This window comes from Pantherophis guttatus, chromosome 14, assembly GCF_059756535.1.
Source record: "Pantherophis guttatus breed Tessera chromosome 14, ASM5975653v1, whole genome shotgun sequence".
Lineage (NCBI taxonomy): Eukaryota > Metazoa > Chordata > Lepidosauria > Squamata > Colubridae > Pantherophis > Pantherophis guttatus.
Genome location: NC_142076.1, coordinates 17,113,762 through 17,128,763, shown reverse-complemented (window position 1 = coordinate 17,128,763; position 15,002 = coordinate 17,113,762). Strand labels below are relative to the sequence as shown.

Genomic DNA, 15,002 nt, shown 5'->3' with positions numbered 1-15,002 from the left:
ACCACTGCTTAGAACATACTTTATAAATCACCATGGCTAGGTCCAACGCAACTGGACGTGGCAACGCAGCCATCGGAAGACCTTAAGAGGACTTTTGTGGCCATCTCTAGAGATCTACACCCTAAGTAGGTGGAGGGCAGCTAACGAAGCCGGGTTTAAAAAGTAAAATTATAACGATCGATACGTTTGCACTACAAGGAAATGAAGAGGGAATCTCAGAGCATCAAAGATTGTCTTGATAAAAAGAGGGCACTTGGATCGGAAATGGCCACGGCTACAAGTCAAGAAGACGTTCTTCACAGCTCTCCACGGGCCATTTAGTGGCACCACCAAACACATCCACGTTATTGTCGACCCACGGAATGATGTTGCCCGGCATGTTGATGGAACAATTGGCAATCTTTATAATGTCGTCCGGCTTTAAGACTCTGTCCCAGATATTGAACTGGCTCATTTCTCCAACGAACGCTTGGGTGGCGTCAAACCTGCCTCCGACGGTGTCCTTTGAGATAAATGAAAGCAAACCATCGGTTAAAAAGGTAAAGGTAAAGGTTCCCCTCACACACCTGTGTACTAGTCGTTCCTGACTTGCGATGCTCATCTCTGTTTCAAAGCCAGAGAGCCAGCGCTGTCCGAAGACGTCTCCGTGGTCATTTGGCCAGCATGACTCAATGCCAAAGGCGCATGGAATGCTGTGACCTTCCCACTAAAGGTGGTCCCTATTTTTCTACTTACATTTTTTGCATGGTTTTGAACTGCTAGATTGGCAGAAGCTGGGACAAGTAACGGGAGCTCACCCCATTACGCGGCACTAGGGATTCGAACCGCTGAACTGCCGACCTTTCGATCGACAAGCTCAGCGTCTTAGCCACTGAGCCACAGCATCCCTTAATCATCTGTCAAGACCAAGCAAATGTGTTTTTTTTTTTGCTTCAAAGAAAAAGAGTGTAGATCCTGAAAAAGGCAACTTCTCCAACTTCCAAGCATCTTTAAAAAAAAAAAAAAACACCACCTCCAAATCTGAGAAGGTCATCAGTGGACCAGCCAGGAGTGGGATTTGGGGGTTCTCTGAACTGCATAGAATCTTAGCTAGAGGTTCTCCCGAACCTCTACAAACCCCCCAGTAGCCCATCCCTGATCTTAGCCTTTTAGCCATATCTTTGGACATCGTCTCCTCCTTCAAAGAGAAGATCCTGCTAGAAGACATAGATGGAGATCTACAGGTAGATCTCTCTGTACTTTGCAACAGATCACTCAGGAATTTCTGATTCCCAGCTTGTTCAATCACAATAGTACCTAAATCAGAGTGTCATTTGTAATTCGCATATCCCCTCCCCCCCAAAAAAGAGGATACTTGTAGCTTTGAGTTGAATTGTAGCTTGGTGCTATCTGAGTTTACTGGATTTTCTTGTAAATGTTTCATTACCTAACTAAGTAATATTGCCAGTGCTAGAAGGGAATGTGGTTTGTAGGAAAGGAGGAGGAGGAGGGGAGGAAGGAGAAGAGGAAGAGGAAGAGGAAGGGGAAGAGGAGGAGGAGGAGGAGGAGGAGGAGGAGGAGGAGGAGGAGAAGAAGAAGAAGAAGAAGAAGAAGAAGAAGAAGAAGAAGAAGAAGAAGAAGAAGAAGAAGAAGAAGAAGAAGAAGAAGAAGAAGAGGAGGAGGAGGAGGAGGAGGAGGAGGAGGAGGAGGAGGAGGAGGAGGAGGAGGAGGAGGAGAAGAAGAAGAAGAAGAAGAAGAAGAAGAAGAAGAAGAAGAAGAAGAAGAAGAAGAAGAAGAAAGATGAGGAGGAGGAGGAGGAGGAGGAGGAGGAGGAGGAGAAGAAGAAGAAGAAGAAGAAGAAGAAGAAGAAGAAGAAGAAGAAGAAGAAGAAGAAGAAGAAGAAGAAGAAGAAGAAGAAGAAGAAGAAGAACGATGGGGAGGAGGAGGAGGAGGAGGAGAATGAGAAGAAGAAGGAGGAGGAGGAGGAGGAGGAGGAGGAGGAGGAGGAGGAGGAGGAGGAGGAGGAGGAGAAAGATGGGGGAAGAAGGAGGATGACTGTGGGGTCCTTAATGCTCTCTGAGCTTGACTGTTTTTGTTGAAGATGTTTCATTACCCGACACATTAACATCATCAGTGCTAGAAGGGAGTGGAGGGTTGTTGTTGTGTTTTTAATTATCTCTTCTATTTATTATCTCCATCTAACACTGATGGGGTAACCTAGTTGAGCAATGAAACATCTGCAAGAAAACAGCCACGCTCAGAGAGCACCGAGGTTCCCGCCTATCATATTATTGCATACATAAATTATAAATGAAAAATAAATGAGAGGCAGCGGAAGAAACCGGGTTGGGAATAGAAATGTTTCTCTTCAGTGCTCATCATGTGCTCCAACACATTTTCTATTTCTTTCTTTATTTTCGCATCAGATTCAGCTGCAGATCCCAGAATTTAGTTAGAAAACAAAAACCGAAGTGGAACCCGCCACGGCTCACCTGTTCCTGCCCAAGGATCAAAACCCCTCCAGGTTTAATAGGATGCCAAGGGGCTAAATTTTCTCCGGTACCCAATTTCTCTCCATCCTGAAAAGCCTCCCACATCCCGTCTCGGGTGGTCCACGTGATGCAAATGTGGTGCCATTTTCCGTCGCTGATGAAGAGAGGGAGCTGGGCCACCTGGTCAGTAAGAAAATCAAAGCAATTAGAATTTAGAATGATTAATTGATTGGCCAAGTGTGGTTGGACACACAAGGAATTTGTCTTTGGTGCCTAAGCTCTCGGTGTACATAAAAAGACAAGATACATTCGTCAAGAATCATAAGGTACAACACTTAATGATGGTCATAGGCAGTGGTGAAATTCAATTTTTTTTTACTACCGGTTCTGTGGGCGTGGCAGGGGAAGGATACTGCAAAATCCCCATTCCCTCCCCACTCCTGGGGGAAGGATATTGCAAAATCTCCATTTGCACCCAACTCCAGGGGGGAAGATACTACAAAATCCCCATTCCCTCCCCACTCCTTGGGGGAAGGATATTGCAAAATCTCCATTTCCACCCCACTCCAGGGGAAGGATACTGCAAAATCCCCATTCCCACCCCACTCCTGGGGGAAGGATATTGCAAAATGTCCATATTTCCACCCCACTCCAGGGGAAGGATACTGCAAAATCCCCATTCCCACCCCACTCCTGGGGGAAGGATATTGCAAAATGTCCATATTTCCACCCCACTCCAGGGGAAGGATACTGCAAAAACCCCATTCCCTCCCCACTCCTGGGGGAAGGATATTGCAAAATCTCCATTTGCACCCAACTCCAGGGGGGAAGATACTACAAAATCCCCATTCCCATCCCACTCCTGGGGGAAGGATACTGCAAAATCTCCATTCCCACCCCACTCTGGGGCCAGCCGGAGGTGATATTTGCCGGTTCTCCAAACTACTCAAAATTTCCGCTACCGGTTCTCCAGAACCTGTCAGAATCTGCTGGATTTCACCCCTGATCATAGGGTACAAATAAGCAATCAAATCATACTAGGAAACAATTAATATAAATCGTAAGGATACAGCAACAAGTTAAAGTCATACAGTCCTAAGTAGGAGGAGATGGGTGATAGGAACGATGAGAAGACCAATAGTAGTGCAGACTTAGTGAATAGTTTGGCAGTGTTGGTTGAGGGAATTATTTGTTTAGCAGAGTGATGGCGTTTGGGAAAAAACTGTCCTTGTGTCTAGTTGTTCTGGTGTGCAGTGCTCTATAGTGTCGTTTTGAGGGTAGGAGTTGAAACAATTTATGCGCAGGATGCGATATCATTGTGATATTTTCTTTTTTTTTTTATTGGGGGTGGAAATTTTGTGCGTCTTGAAAAGGAGAGGCTGGGCGATCAAAATCACATCCTTTTACGTGGACTTTGGTGAAATCCTGTGCCTAAGGAAGGTGCACTGTTGCAATTTCAGAAGGATGCGCGTGTCACTTAGCAACTCATCTCCAACTCTCCCGAGGGATTCATTGTTTATGAGACTCTGGTCACACTGTGTATTTTTTTTTTTCTCCTGCTTCCATCTCAACGACAACTTTTTGTGCCCTGATCAATGTTTCGCTTTCAACAAAACCACAGGCTTCCCCGTATCAATGGTTCTGTTGAACTTATTCGGTTTTAATGTATTGCGCCAACAAAACCCAAATGAATGAATGGGAAAAGTTTCCCCCGTCCGGTAGTGTCCGACTCTATAGAGTTTGATTAGATTAGATTAACAGAGTTGGAAGGGACCTTGTAGGTCATCTAGTCCAACCTCCTCACCCAAGCAAAAGACCCTACACCATCTCTTACAAATGACAATCCAATCTCTTCTTCAAAGCCTGCAGTGATGAAGCTCCCACAACTTCTGAAGGCAAAGTTATCCCATGGGTGGATTGTTCTCACTCACAATTTCTCCTTATTTCCAGGTTGAATCTCTCCTTGATCAGTTTCCATCCATTGTTCCTTGTCTGGCCTTTGGGTGCTTTGGAAAATAGCTTGACCCCCCTCCTCTCTGTGGCAGCCCCTCAAGTATTGGAAGGCTGCTATCATGTCTCCCCTGGTCCTTCTCTTCACTAGACTAGCCAGGCCCAGTTCCTGCAACCGTTCTTCATATGTTTTAGACTCATCTCCATTTCTTTTCCAGCATTGTCTGAAGACAATTTGCATGGTCATGTGGCCAGTATTGGCTATATATGCCAAAGGCTGTTACCTTCCCACCGAAATGGTACCTATTTATCTACTTGCCTTTGCATGCTTTCGAACTGGTAGGTGGGCAGGAGCTGGATTAAGTAATGGGAACTCACCCCGTCGTGCGGCACTCCAGCTGACAAGCTCAGCCCTTTTAACCACTGAGCCATCGCACACACCCCCTCCCCTCCCCCTCCCAGTGAATGAATGAATGGAGCTATGCTACAGTTGTGGCTTTACCACTTGGCCAACCCAACAGTTAACATTTAGAGAAGTAAGGCGGGGTGTCTGAATTGGTATCTTCTAAATCAAGCCATCAATGACTTGGGACAAAGATATCTAGAGTGTTGTGGTCCACCAGCAGCCTGTGAAGCTAGCAGTGGAGTCAGACAGTGAGGAGGCAGAGGAAGAACATGGGGCAGCCCTGGAGTCTGGGCAAGGCCCGGATGAGGGCTCTGCGTAAGAGGCAGAAGGTCTGGGCTATTCCCAGGCCATTCCAACAATGGAATAGGATTATCTTGAAACTCCCCCCCCCCAAAAAAGAAGTGGTGTTATTAGCCATCAAACCTCAAAAATACACTTTTCCCAAAAGGTTTCCACAATTTTGGCCACTACTGTAATGTAGTATGGCTACAGTATTATTTATCCTTCTTATTATCTTCTTTACTCCCCCCTTCTTATTGGGGTTGTTAGGATGATGATTATCATTATCCTGTTGCTTTGTATGCTTCTGTACCAGAGACAAATTCCTTCTGTGTCTAATCACACTTGGCCAAATAAAGAACGCAACTCATCAACAGTGGTGCTTGGCCCTACCTTGTCGTTGATCAGGAGTTCGATGGGGTTGTTCCCCCACTCGATCAACACTACTTCGTTGGTTTGTCCTGGGACGGCGTAAGAGAAGGGGGTCCCAATTCCAGGGGAGGCGCCGGATTTCAGCCATAAGCAGACGGTGAAGGCGTAGAGTTCAGGCAGCGTCTTCTTGATCTTCCCATACAAGTAGTTGGTGCGGAGAGGGAGGGAGACTTTAAATTCATCCGGTGCTTTAAAGGCGCTGGTACCTAAGGGCCAGAAACAAAAATGATCTACACAGGACGTGGGATTGTCCCGAATCGAGAGATTTTTGCCTTCTGATAATGATCAGATAAGAGGGGAAAATTAGCTGCTAAAAATGCACCAATGATGTTACCTATTTTGGTAATGAAACATTTGCAAGAAAACCACCAAAAAAGCTCAGAAACGGCCCAGGACCCCACAGTCCTTCTCCTTCTCCTCTTCCTCCTCCTTTCCACAAACCCCATTCCCTTCTAGCAGTGATAATGTTACCTAGTTAGGTAATGAAACATCTGCAAGAAAGCAATCAAGCTCAGGGAGCATCAAGGACCACAAAGTCCTCCTTCTCCTCCTCCTCCTGTCTTCTCCTCTTCCTCCTCCCCCTTTCTACTGCTCCCCCTCTTTCTTCTCCTTCACCCTCCTCCTCCTCTTCACAACCACAAACCCCACTCCCTTCTATCACTGATGCTGTTACCTAATTGGGAACATCTGCAAGAGAGCAACCAAGCTCAGGGAGCATCAAGGACCACAAAGTCCTTCTCCTCCTCCTCCTCCTCCTCCTGTCTTCTCTTCCTCCTCCTCCTCCTTTCTGTTTCTCCCCCTCTTTCTTCTCCTTCATCCTCCTCCTCCTCCTCCCCTCACAACCACAAACCCCACTCCCTTCTAGCAGTGATAATGTTACCTAGTTGGGAACATCTGCAAGAGAGTAACCAAGCTCAGGGAGCATCAAGGATCACACAGTCCTCCTCCTCTTCTCCACAAACCCCACTCTCTCCTAGCACTGATTATGTTACCTAGTTGGGTAATGAAACTTTGCAAGAAAACAACCAAGCTCAGAGAGCACCAAGGACCCCCACGGCTACTAAAATGTTAGCACGGGCGATGTCAGGCCCAGCCCAAGAACGACACAGAACAATCCAGCCAAAGTTGACTACGATTTATCACTTATAGCTTTTGTGTACCCTGAGAGCTTATGCACCGAAGACAAACTCCTTGCGTGTCCAATCACGCTTGGCCAATAAAGAATTCTAAACAAACAATATATTGATAATTAGAGGAGGAGGAGGATGGCATTGTTAGCAATTAGGAGAGGCTGGCCGTGTAACCGTGGAAGAGATTGTTCGCCTTCTATGTCAGGGGAAAAAAATAAATAAATAAACGCGGTAAGCCCCCATCATCCCGTAGAAATCACAGAAACGAATGCAAATCCCTAAGCCAGCAAAAAATGTAGGTCAAAACTCCCCCTTTGACAAGCCAATATTTCTCAGCCGTCTCTTTGCTCTCCCCGCTCCAGACTTCAAGCAGGAGAGCATAACAAGGGGGGGTGGAAGGATGACAGATCTGCTACCACAAAAGGGCTTTGGACACTCAAGTGCTGTTCAGAAGTGACTTATGACTGTTAAGGATGTGTAAGGGGCCTTTCGTTGTAAGATGTAAGGCATCAAAGGGAGGTGAGCCCTACTACTCTATAACTCAAATCAATGTGACCTTTCCGAATCCAAATTCTCTCCGGATTGTGTTTCGGCTACGTGAAGGTCTGAAGGGTGTGATTTAAATTTAAAAAAAAAAATTAAGGGTAGTGGCTCCAGAAGGGCTATGGAAGCTTTGCCCCTTTCTGTATGCAACATGCAAAAAAATATAGAGTGATATTTCAGACATATCAGCACAGCCTCTGGATTTTTTTTTCTCTCTTCTATATCCTGTGGACACCCTTGGTTGTGTAGGGGTGGGAGTGTGTATGCGTGCATGTGTTTGTGTGTTCTAACACAATTCTTCATATTTAAGGGGAAGGGTGGAGAATCTGGCCTTGGCTCACTCCATTAAAGTCATCAGTACCATCAATAATAGATGATGGAAGGAATGAAGGGAGGAAGGGAGGGAGGGAGGGAGGAAGGAAGGAAGACAGACAGACAGACAGACAGATAGATAGATGGTAGAGAGAGAGAGAGAGAGAGAGATTACAGAAAGATAGAGAGATTAGAAACGTAGGTAGGTAAGTAGATATAGATAATAGATAGATGATAAGAGATAAGAGTTAGATAAGAAAGAGAGAGATACCGTAGATAGGTACGATAGAGAAAGAGAGAGAGAGATGATGGATGGTAGACAGAAAGAGAGAAAGAGAGATTACAGAAAGATAGAGAGATTAGAAAGGTAGGTAAGTAAGTAGATATAGATAATAGATAGATAGAGGATAGATATATATGATAGATAGAGACAGAGAGAGAGAGAGATGCCGTAGATAGATATGATAGATAGATAGATAGATAGATAGATAGATAGATAGATAGATAGATAGATAGATAGATAGATAGATAGATAGATAAATAGATAGATGAGAGAAAGAGAGATTAGGTAGGGAGAGAGGGGGGACAGAGAGAGAGAGATGACAGATAGATAGATAGATATGACTGATAGATTATAGATTAGGTAGGCAGAAAGAGAGAAAGATAGGATAGATAGACAGACAGACCGACAGACTATTAGAGAAAGAGAGAGAGAAGAAAAGAGAGATAGACAGACACCCAGGCCAATATTAAAAGATGCACCAATGGTCTCAAGGGAGATAAAGTAGAAAACCATCCACCGAGTTCAATGACGTTGCCTATCGGTTGCGCCAAGCGCTCAACGGGGGAATTTTCTAACGTGCTTCCGCTGCCCGGCGTTCTCGAGGAGACCCAGAGCCCCCACCCAGCTTACCTCGTTCCAATTCGGAGACCCTTTCCAGCAGCGCGTTCAAGGCCGCTTCCGTCCTCTGCCGGTGGGTGGAGGTCTCGTTATGGAGCAACCACTTCTCGTTCTCCAGCTCGGACACTTTGCTGAGCAGCTGGCGCTCCAGTTCTCCAAGCCGCCTCTGAAGCATCTCTCTAAGGTCGTTGGGCAAGGCTCCGACGGTCGCGTTGCCTCGAAGCTGGTGCTTTGGAAGACAGGGGTGGGGTGGGGTTAAATCACACGCCACCGGACATGAATGCCAACATTCATTTGTTTAATTAAGTAGCATCTTAATGTTCTATCTGCGGGTATCTGTTCTGCCCCAGCTCCAGATTCCCAAGGATTGTAACACACACCAACGGTCCTTATCAAAGTTATAACGTACCAAGAATAAACAAAGTCCGGCAAAGGTTGGCAACCAGCCCAGAAAACAAGATACGATAAGACACTCACTCTTCAAAAATGCTCTGTAATAATTACACGTCGTTTCCAGCAAGAAATTACTAACTGCTTAAATAGGCTTAAATAGGCTAAGGGAGTGGCCAATTATCCTCAAACCTTACTCTCGAGGAGACCTCCTCCTCCTGAGTAGCCACTCCTGCCTATTGGCAGCCCTGCGTGCTCAACCATTGAGGAGAGGCTCCTCCACTTCACTCTCTCCACTTGAAGGAGCCTCTGGAGGTTCTGAAGGCCCAGGCTGAATCTTTGCCTCTGGCACCACATCCTCTTCAGCCTCCTCGCTGTCCGACTCGAGCGCCGGCTGCGCAGGCTGCTGACATGACCCCACACCAGCCTCATCATCATCAGGATCAGCCATGATCCGCGCAGGCCGCTGGTAGGCCACAACAGTGTGGAGTGTATTTGTGTGAAACTGCAAAGATACCAGTACAGCTCTTGCAATCATAGAACATAGAATAACAGAAGAGTCGGAAGGGACCTTGGAGGTCTTCTAGTCCAACCCCCCTGGACTGGAAGGCCCTCCAGATGTTCAAGTGGAAACGCCTAGAATTGTGAAGCCTCGATGCATCTAGATAAGAGAGCAGGATTCCTCTTTGGGTTATTTATTTTGTGCAAGAATCAAAGCTCCCCTCGTATTTGGCTTCCACCATCAGAAACGCACGTCAGAAAATCTGCATTGCTGTGGGTAGATTTCTCCGGAGTTGGGAGGGAAAGACAGATTGAGGGCACCTGTTCTCTTGCAACAGCTGGCTGGAGGGATTCTACCGTCTTTTATTAGACTCAGCTAATAGTTCCCCCAACACACAATCACATACACACAGAGAGGGGGGGGAGAGAGAGAGAGAGACTCTCTCTGTGTGTCCCTCATGTTGGATCGAAGCCAACGAGACTGCAAAGACACAAACATGGTGAAGAGAATCAACAGGGAAAGCCGTCTGCAGATACTAGCCATAGTTGCGTAGTCCAACGAATTCATTAAGCCAAGCATCCGTCCGCTGTTACTTATTTATAAGGAGAATGCATGCCATGCCGTTCTTTCCAAATCAAATCTGAGATCATCTCTAACAAGGCCAGTAAAGAAAAGAAAAAAATTAGATTCAATTGAAGGAGCCAAGAGAGATCTAGAAAGGAGTGGGGGGGGAAAGCTTGGTAGATTTCTGAAAGGGGATCTGAATAAAATCTGATTTCTTGAATGGAGGTTACTTCCAGGCCAAGGAGCTCAAATTGATTTTAATTTCCATTATGATTTAAGTGGACATTGAATAGGCCTAGGTCACAACATTGTCTAGCTATCCGAGAGATTAAGATATCTCAAAAAAATTCAGTAAGGCAAGACAATTTCCAAGCCACAACAGACATGACCAAGATATTAGCTTTGGGGAGACAAATTTGCAATTTTTATAGACCTGTCCATTAGCAGTTAGTGCTTTTGGTGTTTTATCACAATGGGAAAGCAACCTCAGATATCCATTAATGAGTGTTGGAATTTCAAATGTAGGTAGCTACATTTACTCAAGGTTTTAAGGGGAAAGTAGGAGAGGAGGCTGAATTCTAAGGAAGGAAGGAAGGAAGGAAGGAAGGAAGGAAGGAAGGAAGGAGGGAGAGAGGGAAGGAAGGAAGGAAGGAAGGAAGGAAGGAAGGAAGGCAGGCAATGGGCAGGAAAATGAAAATGCCTTCATGAATGAGATAGACATAAAATTTTATAGATTGTATTCATTGCAATCTATTTTCACAAGACTACCCATTTAACCAGATGTACAATCAGTTTTATTTCTTGGCTTTGTGGATGATCGGGCCTCACTTTCTCCAATCCTCTGTGTGTTTCCATGTTTATCTGGCTTCTCTCTCTAGTGTAACGGTTAAAAAAACGCTTCGTTGCAGAGAATTTCAAGACCATGACTTATTTAACGCCTTTGTTTCCTTAGTAAATAATGCAATCCTGACAGTAAGGGTTTCTGAGAAATGAAGCTTGTTTGTGGAAATATCCCACTGGACATCCACTAATTACCCTCCTGATAATAACCTACGTGTATATTTAGCTCGCGACAATCTTCCAATGTGCATCTTCTCTTAGGCGACAACACAAATTCCAGCCCACAAGTTTGAAACCATGAATGGCCGTGCAAAGAGGAAGGTGTAGGGGAAAAGGTCTCCAAAGGGGAGTGATAGTTGAATGAATTCACAAGTTAATCCAGGAATATGGAGTAGAAATAAAGGCAGGTTTTAGCTATGTTGCAACAAGTAGGTTAGAGCTTCACACAAAGAAAATTTCCAAGCCCTTTTCAGTGGCTGAATAGCAATCAATCAATCCTGCTTCTAAACAATCCTAAAATCAAACAATTCATTCATCCCATTTCCCAATAGGTAGCTGTAGATAACTCTCTCTCTCAGCACCGCCCACCTCACAAGGTTGTTGTTGTGGGAAAAACAGGAACAGGAAGTAGTAGTAGACGTGTTCACCATTGTGAGTTGTTTATTAAATTAATCAACAGTATATGCACCTATCATACACCATAACACAGTGTATGCATAACTGTAATATAGAGCTATCTCTAATATAAGGCAGATTTATAATGTTAAGAGGTCAGACTAGGATGTTGAGATTCCCTTCTCCTTTTGACCATGAAAAAAAATGGGATTCCATCATCCATCACTACCTCTTAATTTTATGTCCCTGTTCACAAGATTATTATGCAGTTGCAACCGGGTGAGAAGGAGAAGTAAACAATGCGCACTGAACTGCAGGAAAGGAAAGGCATGCAACTCTATGTGACTGCACATCACTGCAAAGTGGTTGCATTAAATAAATCAGAGGGACCAGAAACAATCAGTCATCACCCTACAGACAGATGAGCCAATAAGCAAAATGTTACAGAAACTTCAGTTTTCTCCCTCTCGCTCTTTCTCTCTCTCCTTCCCTCCTTCCCTCCTTCTGTCTCTCTGCCTCTCTGTCTTTCTTTCTCTCTCCTGCATTCTCTGCCTCTCTCTCTCTTTCTTTCTTTCTCTCTCTCCCTCCCTCTCTGTCTTTCTCTTTCTTTCTTTCTCTCTTTTCTCTCTCTCTATCCCCTCTTTCTTTCTTTCTTTCTTTCTATCTATCTCTCTCTTTGTGTCTTTCTCTCTGTCTCTCTCTGTGTCTGTTTTCCTCTCTCTTTATCTCGCTCTGTCTTTCTGTCTCTTTCTCTGTCTTTCTCTCTCTTCCTCTCTTTTTCTTTCTCCATCTTTCTATCTGTCTTTCTCTTTCTCTCTGTCTCTCTTTCTATTTCTCTGTCTTTTTCTCTCTTCCTCTCTTTTTCATTCTTTATCTTTCTGTCTATCTCTCTCCTTCTTTCTCTTTCTCTCTCTGTCTCTTTTCCTCTCTTTTTCTTTATCCTTCTGTCTCTCCCCCCCCCCCAGGCATCACCCTATCCAGAGAATACCCGTCCATATACAAATTCCCTCCACACACCAAGGTCTCCTCAATCTAATCTCTGCCTGGGAACCCTGCAAGTAGCTAATTAATTTATTTTGTTTATTAATCAGATTTATACAGCCACTGCTTTGAGAGGGCAGCAGGTGGGAGGAAGCGGGAAGCTGGATTCAGCCACCTTGCTCGCTGGGGAGTTATGAGTCAGACTTTTGGATTTAGATCAAACAAGCCTGGGGTCAGATTTCAGCCCCATTTCTGATTTTCCATGAGCTCAAGACCAGCAGTTCCTAGTCTCCAGGCAAAGGCGGTTGCGAGAACATTGAACGGAAGAAGCCATGGAGGTTAACTCTTCCAGAGCAAAGGAAAGGGAGCCCCAAGGAAACTTTTCTCAAACAGAAGACCATCTCGGTGTGTCCCATCCCTGCCCCCCCATCACACAATCTCTGGAAGGGTTCAGCCTGGTCTTGAAACTCTTCCCTACCCTTCAAACTAGCATCTTGTTGACTTCTCCTGCAATTTGTTTTTCTGCAGCCTAGATTTTAAGCAAACACACACACACACACACACACACACACACCCTTAAGAGAAAAGTTGCAAGGGGAGACACCAATCCTTTGTTTTCAAGACCTTCTCCGCCCCCACCCCCCACCCCTCGCCCCCAGGTCCATTCCCAAAAACTCTCGGTTTCTTGCACCCTCCGACCGGGGTTGCCTTTCAGCACCACGGACAGCTACGGCGCGTTTCTTTCAGCACCACGGACAGCTACGGCGCGTTTCCCGCGCGTCTCCTTCGCCTTCGCATCTAAGATGCTCGTTGCCAACTTCAGACCCGAGTTTGGAGAGGTTCCGACAACCCCACCCAACCCCATCCGCCCCGACTCGCTTTGGGCTCTCACTTACCCCCGAGGTTCTCTTCCCCCTCCCGTGTCCAACGGACCTCTCCCCCCCCCCCACACACACACACCCCTCCCTTCCGTCCTCACCTCCAGATTCTCCAAGCGATCCTTGAGAGTTTGCATGGTTCGGGTGAGCTGGTCAACGATCTTGCCCGGATCGCGGGGCAGATCCCCCATGGTGTCCTTGCTCTTCCCCAGCTCTTTCCTCCACGGGCCGCCTTTGCCGTCGGAACTCTCGCACCGGCCCAGCTTGCCGCTCAGCTCGCGGATGGTCTCCCGCTGGTTCCCGATGGTCTCTTTCTGCTGCAGGATGGTTTCCCGCAGCTGCAGCAGGGTAGCCTTCAGCTCTTCCTCGGGGGGCAGCAGCCCTCCCCCTGCCATGGGCACCGAGGGCAGCGGGCAACCCGGGTTGGCGGCGTCCAGCGGCAGCGAGGTGCAGACGAAGCGACTGCCCGGCGGGGTGTCTTGCGCGCCCGCCGGCGCCCCCCAAGCCGAGAAGAAGAAGCCGGCCAGGATGGGCAGCAGCATAGCGGCCAGACGCGGGGACCGATCTATTGCATGGAGGGAGGCGAACGTGGGAACAGGCGCGAGCGAGAGGAGAGTCCCGTTTTCGGCTGGCTTTGCCTGCAGAGAAAACCCGAGCAGGAAACTGGAGTTGGGCCGGACGCGCAACAGCTACGGGAGCGACCCGTCCTCGCGTAAAGCATCCGAGCCAACTCCGCGCTCCGCGCAACCCTTAAAAATGCCCAGCCGTCTCGGGAGGGGCGGGAGGGGGAGCGAGGAAGAGGGTGAGGCAGCTGGTTGGCTGAGCGCCCATCGGAAGCCACGCCCTCCCTAGGCCCGGGACCATGAAACCCTGAGAGGCGGTGACGGCGGGAAGGCTTCTGATTGGCGGGGACCCGAAGGGAGGAGGGTCCGAGTCTGGAAAAAGAATTCACATTCATTCGTTCATTCATTTATTGGTGCAAAGATCCGGACGGCCGCTGAGGGGCAGGGACGGGATACTTTTGGGACTCTTTAGCCTGCCATCTGTTGGTCGTCCGAGTTTTATTTATTTATTTATTTATTTATTTATTTATTTATTTATTTATTTATTTATTTATTTGTTTGTTTGTTTGTTTTATTTATTGCGGCGTAGATCGGGTTTAGTTTTGCATTTAATGCTCTCCGGCGTTGCAGACTTAGAGAGATTCGGGGTAGTGTGTAGCTAGTAGTGAATTCGCCCGTCTTGGTTAGTTTTAACCTGGTTTCTTGGTTTGGGAAGATTGAAACCATGGGCAAAGCCAACTTCTTTGGTTAGGATTGGGGTGGGGTGAATTGGGTGGACCCAGACAATGTGTTACGGACCCCGGTTACAGAGGTTGTGTGAATGTGAAGAGCGAGCCAGTAGGGAGATTCGGACAGGTTTTCCTTATTTATTTATTTATTTGTTTGTTTGTTTGTTTGTTTGTTTATTTATTTATTTATTTATTTATTTATTTATTTATTTATTTATTTTATATTTGAATTTATATACCGCCCTTCTCCCCCTAGGGACTCAGGGCGGTGAACAGCCGAAATTAAAATACATACAATATAAAAGTTAAGATAGCTAAAATAAATTAAATCAATCGGCCCCCAATTTAAAAACCCAAAGCTCCCAGTTAAGTGCTCCCAGTTGGAGAAGCTGCTCTTTCTTCAGTCCCCCCCCCCTTTTCCTATCTGATAAGGTTTTTTTGCCAGGATAAGAGAAAGTGAATATCGGTATATCTATCTATATCTATGTCTCTCTCTCTCTCACTGTCTGTCTCTCTG

General features: G+C 46.3%; 1 protein-coding gene across 1 annotated transcript; it reads right to left on the bottom strand.

Moving 5' to 3' along the window:
• Positions 1-215: 215 nt before the first annotated feature.
• NPTX2 (neuronal pentraxin 2) lies at positions 216-13,925 on the bottom strand. The gene is made up of 5 exons (XM_087878790.1): positions 13,296-13,925; positions 8,437-8,653; positions 5,500-5,744; positions 2,472-2,651; positions 216-502 (listed from the first exon to the last, which is right to left on the bottom strand). Exons 1-5 carry the CDS (start codon positions 13,734-13,736, stop codon positions 275-277), a joined length of 1,311 nt encoding a protein of 436 aa, XP_087734916.1. The 5' UTR covers positions 13,737-13,925; the 3' UTR covers positions 216-274.
• Between the last annotated feature and the right edge of the window lie 1,077 nt (positions 13,926-15,002).

Excerpts from the sequence above, each read along its gene's own strand:
- NPTX2 (XM_087878790.1), bottom strand. The coding sequence starts at position 13,736 with ATGCTGCTGCCCATCCTGGCCGGCTTCTTCTTCTCGGCTTGGGGGGCG. Across the intron at positions 8,654-13,295 it reads ATCGCTTGGAGAATCTGGAG|CACCAGCTTCGAGGCAACGC; the intron begins GTGAGGACGGAA and ends TGTCTTCCAAAG. Across the intron at positions 5,745-8,436 it reads GGTCTCCGAATTGGAACGAG|GTACCAGCGCCTTTAAAGCA; the intron begins GTAAGCTGGGTG and ends TCTGGCCCTTAG.